The following is a 7,361-nucleotide window of genomic DNA, read 5'->3' as shown; positions in this document are numbered from 1 at the left end:
CATCAATTTTCCATCATTTTCCATCAATTTTCCATCATTTTCCATCACTTTTCCATCCTAACACTCTGCACAGAGAGGAAAAAAAACTACTAACCTTTCTCAGAAAGCAGTTTGTCAAAAGATTCTCCCCATTTCACTGCTTCTTCAGGAGACACACTGCTTAAGACACAGAAAGGGATTTTTTAGAATTGTGTATACTGTGTATTTAGGAAGCTGTGTAACATGTTATCAGTTACCCTTACGGCTCAGGATTGTTTCACAGAGCCTTTGATTAGATCACATTACTAAAGGAACTCATTCTCTTGGGGACTTGAGAAACATTTCCTTTAATTTTTTTTCTGACCTTTTTTCCTGCAGAGTTGTATTTCTTTTCCCCTTTTTAAAAAAAACATCAGAGCAAAGATTTTTTTTTTTTGCTTTGGCGTTTGCATTGCTCTACCAATCTTTAAGGGAATTGAGATTATGCGGTATTGTAAAACTCCTAAGGGACCCAAGTCTGTCAGCTATTGAAACTTAAGAAATGCTTGTGCAGAAGTGTGGTTTTGAATGCCCTCACTCTGAGGCTGTGTTACCACAGTCTGCTTCTGATGAAATATGGAAAATTCAATAGCCTGAAGACAGAGTTGCAGCGATATGGTTTAGGTGTTAGCCTTCTGGGTTAATACCACACATAGACTGGTTTGTTTACCACAAACATATTTCAGATGTCATGTTACTCTGAGACACTGTGCCTTGTTTATAAAACTCCTCATATTCTTCATCAAGTGTGTCAAGATGCACATATTTCACTTTGATTTCAAAAACTCTCCCCTAGAGAACAGTGAAGAAAGGAAAAAACCACCTCATTCCATTCACATAAATACAGTTTTGGAGAAATCATTTTTTGGTTTTGTGTAGACTAACCCTGAATGCACATCTGGACAGTACTTGGATTTTTAGTAGACCAGAACTGGAGTAAGCAGGAGGTGAACTGTATCATGCTAGGACTAGGACTTAAGTTCTAAGCCTGAAGGTGAAGTCAATCTATCAACTGCTTTTTGAATATTAATATTTAGAACCATTTTCATTTGAGGACAAAGCACAGTACATGGAAAGTATCAATAAGCAACTTGTCCGTGATTAGTTGGTTAGAACAACTAGTTATGGACTGAACACTTCTGGAATATGATTCTCCCTTCCTCATGGAGTTTTGCTGTTCTGTTGCCTGATTCACAGTTTGGGCTCCCTTGGCAAAAACTGTAGGCACATGAAGTTTAGATGAAAGGGAATTCCAATCACTTTGGGAAGGAATTTAAGCCAGTAATGACCTTAGTTTTGCATAAAACTCAAAAGGAGGATTTTTTTTTAATTATTATTTTAATAGGTGTCACATGTCTCCTAGCTGAAGTCATTGCTTACAGGAAGGGAATTTTTAACCAAGGAGAGAAAAACAGTTCTTGAGGAGAGGTACAAATGCTGGAGAAGTGCAATTCAAGAAGTGAGCATAGGCTAGTAAAGTAGGGGAATTCTGGAGTCAGGGAAAATGAGACCTCACTCTCCTACAGAATTTGTTAGTTATGAGAAGTACAAAAAGTGTGGTTCTCTGAACTGTGTGGACTGGTAAGTCTGGTAACTGTGGGTTCCTATAACTATAAAAATTATTTTGGTCATAGTGGAAGATAAAGCCTTATGACTTCAGACCATATACTCAGTCCACAACTGCATGGAATGCTGTAGAGGTTCTTTGCCGCGTTTGGAAACTCCTAATGCAAGTTTCTGTTTCTCCGTTTCTCCTTCAGAATGTGCATCAGCCCAGTAGCCTCACAGATCCCCAAAACCTGGGTGCAGCAATGAGTTTGTGCAATAATGGACAGAAACCAAGATTTGTTCAGCTTTACCACTTTCTAAATATGAGAAGAAACTAGTTTAAACTAACAGATTACAGGCTATACCTACTATTACCCCACTGTCCATCTGCAGTGCTTCATTAATTCTCTTTCTACTTGTGTTAGTAACTCCCCGTGAAGGATAGAAATCATGAAAGCTCAGTAAATTACTTTAAAAAATCTCAAGATTTTATCTCACTTTATGATTTGAAAAAGAGGAATTTTCTTTTTTGTTTTTTTTGGTTGTGGTTTTTTTCCATTGTTGGCAAAAATAATTGTCACTTCTCTCTAATCTGTATATAAAGACCAGCAAAAATCTGCAAGTTTCTCTTCTATACTAGAACAGAATCTCTTCTATACAAGAACTGAATCTGTTAGTCAGGCACCTATCTGAAGTAACATGGTAAAAGGTAGCTGGCTGAGTGAGGGAGTGATGGTCTGTTAAAAGGGGGGAATTCTTCCAAGAATTATTGTTGCTACTGTATGTTCCTCTGAAAGTGCCTTTTTGTAGATTATAAGAATGCAGTGATGGCTGTGTGTTTGTATGAAATACCCTGGGTAATGAGTACTGTCTGCATACAGACTGCACAGCAGCTGTGCTCCCTCTTTTTAGATGCAATCTGAGCATGGTTTTACATGTCTGGAACTGAGATGGGTGGGATATTTCCAAATGTGAGCAACAAACTGCCTAGTTATCCAGGTGCATGGGTGCAAGCGTTTAGATACCACCTTCTCAGCCACTTTTTCATGGGTTCTAGAAGGAGAGTTTGGGCCTTTATGTGATTTCTACTGTGTGCCCATAACTTGTAAGAAGCAGTTCTGGTCAAAGCAGGCAGCTTGGCCCAAAATATAGGAACTGTTTAAACAAGGTTCATCAAGACAAAAGAGCATGGTAAGCACTGAAACGTTCTGAAATGATCTGTGATAGGAAGAAAGTGGCAGCAAATTTTTTAGGCCATGGAGTTGCATTTCTTTACATGTTCCTTCTTCTTAGTCAGGACCTAAAAGTGCAATTCTTAATATATTGGTGAGATCTTGGTACCCCATTGAAGTCAGAAACTAAACTGTTGCTGAAGTCAATAAAACCAAGAATTTACCCTGCATCTTTATGAAAACATTATAACAAAGACAATATTACCACAGTGTATAAGCATCAGTATGAATTTTGGAGACAAGATTATTCAACCAATTACTGCAATTACTGAGGAACTATGCATTAAGAATGTAACATGCATAGGGCATCTGTACAACACAGAATTCTTTGGAAAACCTGCTTTGCCGGGCGATGTATCATTTTGCTGCAAGCAGTAATTTGTCAGCTGCATTTCTGAGTTGATGCTTAGTCAGTGGACTAAAACAAAGACAAATGCTGTTGGCATAAGTAAAGGTTTAAATGTATCTCCAAGTCTGTGGGGACCAGTGGTGTGAAAACACTAGTGGTGAGTTACCTTGATGTGTTGCAGATATTTCTATAGTGTGTGTATGCTTGGATTAGATTGGTAACTTTCAAATTAAATAGGTCTAGAAAGCATTACTCTGCCGAGTCTGAACGCACACACATAGATGCAGGAAATGTTCTGAGTCACACAGGCACTTCTTGGAAGGAATCCCCATCAGCTCAGTCATTTATAATGCTTACCTTGCTGGTTTTGCCATGTTTCCAGGTTTACCAAGATGGTCACTTTCATGGAATTCAGGTTTCTGCAGGAGCAGGCTCAGCCTATTTCTCTTCTGCTTAGCTCTACAACAGATTTGGAGAAGCTTTTCAAGAAACCTTTTTGAAAGTTCTTTATTCCCCCTCAAACATTTCCTTTGACTATTATCTCTGTTTCTGCATCATAGATCCTGCTATTTTCACTTACAGTAATGTTGATATTGCTTCTCCTACATATATTATTCCCATTAATTATTTTTTCTTTACAGCTTAGCACAAATTCACATATGAGGTGAAAAGAAATGAAAATCCTTTTGTTTTCAGCATGCTTTTAATTTATTTTAAAGAGGAAGGGGCGAAATTTCCCATTAGAGAACGCAAACAGTTGGCTCAGCATCTTCTACTTTTAATGTTTCATAAAGAAAAAAGGAAGTGTTGCTTCCTGTCATTTCAAATTTTTGAAAAGAAACCTTCCCAGATCATATTCAGCATTTCTCAGAACTTCTTCCAACCTCCCTTTCCTAGTTTGCTTAGACCATTATTTGATTTGTTTCTTGTTCTTAAAAAAAAAATACTTCTGCAATGAGTTAATATTTTATGTACACAGTTTCTAGAGTTGCAGTTGATGAGTTTTCATATGTGTGTCAAAAATAAAATTACCTGTGCCCTAAATTCATACCCACAAGCTGTGTTAGAGGAAACCTTTATGTAAACAGAACACTCAGAGGTTTCGGCATGACCCGAAAACTTACCCAGGTTTGCTTGCTTTGTGTGGCTCTTCTTTAATCACCGATTTCATGACTTTGTAATAGGATTTATCCTTTGAAGCAGAAATGTTCAGCTGGGGGAATAAAAGAAGTGGGTTCTCCATCTTCCTCTAAAAATGCTTCCGAAAATGGTTCTCTTGCTCCCTTGCAGTGGTGGCACCTGGTGCAGCTGATGTGCCTGGGGGGGCTCTCACATGCTGCACCCGCCCGGAGCTGCCCCCAGTAGGAAACGGTGCAGCTTGCAGAGGAGGTGGTGGGAAGAAGGTGGTTCTCCACCTTCACTGCCACTGCAGCTGCACGTACACTACGCTTTAAGTAGAGTTCTGGTTTTACATTCGTCATTTAGGGAAGTGAGGTTGCAACTTTGCAAAATGTCCGTCGCTCACGCCGACAAACCACAGCCAGAGAGCAGCTCTGGGAGCTTCTGGGACCTGATGTTCTACTAGGCTTAGGGTGACACCAGCATTTGCCCCCAAACACCTGTAAGAACTGTACATAGTGTGGTGTAGTTTCTCTAAAATTAACTCTAATGACAATAATGTTGCATAAAACAGTGTACAACATCCTCTTAAGCTCTTAGAGAGCTTCCATCTGGCCTTAAACTACTCTCCACAGCTCAGGTGCCATGTGCTGGACACAGAATTAGCTCCATCTGCAGCATGCTGACTTGAAACTCAGGGTTTCTCAGCATCTCCTGCAACACCCAGATGAAGCTGTGGTTGATCATGTATTTTGCAAGCAGAGATTTTAATTTTTGCACCATTCTTCAGAAACTTTTAATTTCAAGTTTGTACACTAAAAGATCTCTCTATGTGTGGATTTATTTTTACTTGCAACCTCACAGTCAGGATAAAAAAAGTCTTTAGTTCAGAACAAAAATATGTGATTTTTTAAATTATTATTTTGATGGTAAATAACCCAAAAATTCTCAATTCAGTTCGCATAATGCAAAAATGTATTTATGTTGTAAGCTGATCAACACAAATTACTTCTTCACAAACAAGTTTGATGTCAATTAAGTTTCATGGTTTTAAGTTCAATTTGTGTTGGAGATGTCATAGGAACAGCACATCTACTAAAGAAACCTCCTCAGTGTTAACTGAATGAGGTGCTGGAAAAGATTAAAATTATGCAGTAGTTAATTGATTAAGAATTAAATAGTTCTCCTTTTTTTTTTTAGTGCCAATGTCTCATTTTGATGATTCAGGTAAGACACTGAGCCTTGGGTAGAAGACATGACCTCATCACCTCCAATAATTTTCTCGAGTTCTACAGAACTGCTGCAGCATTGGTAAGTTCTGATGAGAGTCCACTGTGATCTATTTCCTGTGGCTTGCAGAGCTAAGGAGGATGGGAGGTATTAATATTCAAAATAAACAAAAAAACCCAACAACTCTGCTGGGACTCCAAATTTGTGAAACATTAGAAAAAGAAGCTGTTATCTATCCTGTTTTTTTAAGAGCAAAAAACTGAAATAAAACTCACATGTGCTACATATGTGATAGAAATTTTAAAACCAGACTGAATGGGAAATACTCAGTGAACGACTGCTTTTGTAACCCAAGAACCTTTAAGGAGCAGGGTTATGGTTTGAACTTCATTTTCAGTTTCAGAGTAGGCTTTATATCACATCATGCTTATTTTAAACTGGCTTTAACCACAGCTGTGTTTAATCATTTATTCTGCCTTTTACTGATAAGTAGATAGACTGCATGATTTTATTTCACTTTTTTGCAACAGTGGTAGTCACGTGAGCTTTTTTTACCTTTTGTGTGTATATAATGCTGTCTATGTTCGTCTGCCATAATTTTATAACCTGGTGATTTCAGTTCCTGAAAAATGTCATTAATTGTAGCCTCAGTAGTTCATATAAGCTGATTTAAGAAAGATTTGGAACATCACTCAGAAGTGAATTATGGTGGCATTGCCACTGTACCAGGTAACTTATAGACGGGAATGAGCAGCTGTGTCATCTCTTTCAGCACCCATCAATGATGGGCTCATCCCTGAGAACATCTGAATGGCCTGTCCAACACATTGTTCAGTGACCCCAAAGCAACAGGTGCTATGCCTCAGGTGCTTGAAATATTGCTGTACTGCACTGTGGCAATAGCATCAGTCCCGAATGCAGCAGTGTGCTGTGCATCTCCTGAGAATTCATTAGGAAATCTGGAAGAGTGGGGAGAGAAAGGGAATAATCGCAAAGAACTCCTCCCCCACCCCCCGCTCCCCTACTTTTTTTCCCCCATTAATAGAAAACTAATATTAAATCTAGGCCATGAAGTAGCCAAATTACACCCAAGGCAGCCTGTGTTTTGTCAGGGATGGTGCTGGTGCTAAAAAGCATTTCTGTTTTGCGCTGCAGGCTACAGTAGTTATAGCAACAGTATTAATGACCCTGTAAATGCTTCTGGGCCATTTTGGATACTGCAAGATGACGAAATAGAAAAACGAATAAGTTATTTTAAGCCAGAAAAAGCAGACCAAGAATATTATGTTGATAACATGACTAGAGACCTAGAAATCTCTAAAGAAATTTGTGATGGGAACTAAATGTCCTGATTCTCAACCATTTCTCTAACCACTGAAATATATCCACAAATCTTTGGGGAAGAAGACTACTGATTTTTAAGCCCTTAAATCAAGATCATCTCTGTAATGTGAGAACATTATTGACTTAATGATTTGTTACTTGTAGAAAAGAATAAACACATTTCTCAAGATGAATACAAAATGTTTTTGCAGAACAATATTTATGTGACGCAAAAGTAAAATTGAATAGATCATAAAGTGCAGGAAGTTCCTTGAGATGATGTCCTGATCCCTTTGGGCCTGTTCTTCAGTTGAAAAGTGTCTGCACTGGCTTCTGTACCTGTTTATAAGGTCCTGTCACAGCTGATGATCAAGTCATGCTTGGTTTCTACAGACACAATAGCTGCCTGCTGTGAAAGAAATACTGACTGATACTGTTAGCAATAAGGGCATTGTACTATACACTGGGTATGTCTTGTTTCTTTTTTAAAGGAAGGCACTGAAAGGCTCAGCCTTTCAGTTCAGCTGAAAGAAGTGCAGCCC

At 38.5% G+C, this 7,361-nt stretch overlaps 1 protein-coding gene across 2 annotated transcripts in view; it reads right to left on the bottom strand.

Annotated features, from left to right (window-relative positions):
- Positions 1-4,589, bottom strand: part of LOC113973045 (regulator of G-protein signaling 18-like) — an 8,524-nt gene extending 3,935 nt beyond the window's left edge. The window contains exons 1-3 of one of the 2 annotated variants that reach the window (XM_027694708.1): positions 4,272-4,589; positions 3,505-3,606; positions 95-159 (exon numbers count right to left, since the gene is read on the bottom strand). In XM_027694708.1, coding sequence (XP_027550509.1) covers positions 95-159; positions 3,505-3,606; positions 4,272-4,390 — 286 coding nt within the window. In that variant the 5' untranslated portion in view covers positions 4,391-4,589. The remainder of the gene's footprint in view (positions 1-94; positions 160-3,504; positions 3,607-4,271) is intronic. The other variant, XM_027694710.1, reaches the window with a different exon arrangement.
- Positions 4,590-7,361: the final 2,772 nt, after the last annotated feature.

Source organism: Neopelma chrysocephalum, unplaced genomic scaffold (genome assembly GCF_003984885.1).
Source record: "Neopelma chrysocephalum unplaced genomic scaffold, ASM398488v2 Primary Assembly neopelma1_98, whole genome shotgun sequence".
Taxonomy (NCBI): domain Eukaryota; kingdom Metazoa; phylum Chordata; class Aves; order Passeriformes; family Pipridae; genus Neopelma; species Neopelma chrysocephalum.
The sequence above is the reverse complement of the archived record's forward strand: the minus strand, read 5'-3'. Positions and strand labels throughout refer to the sequence as shown.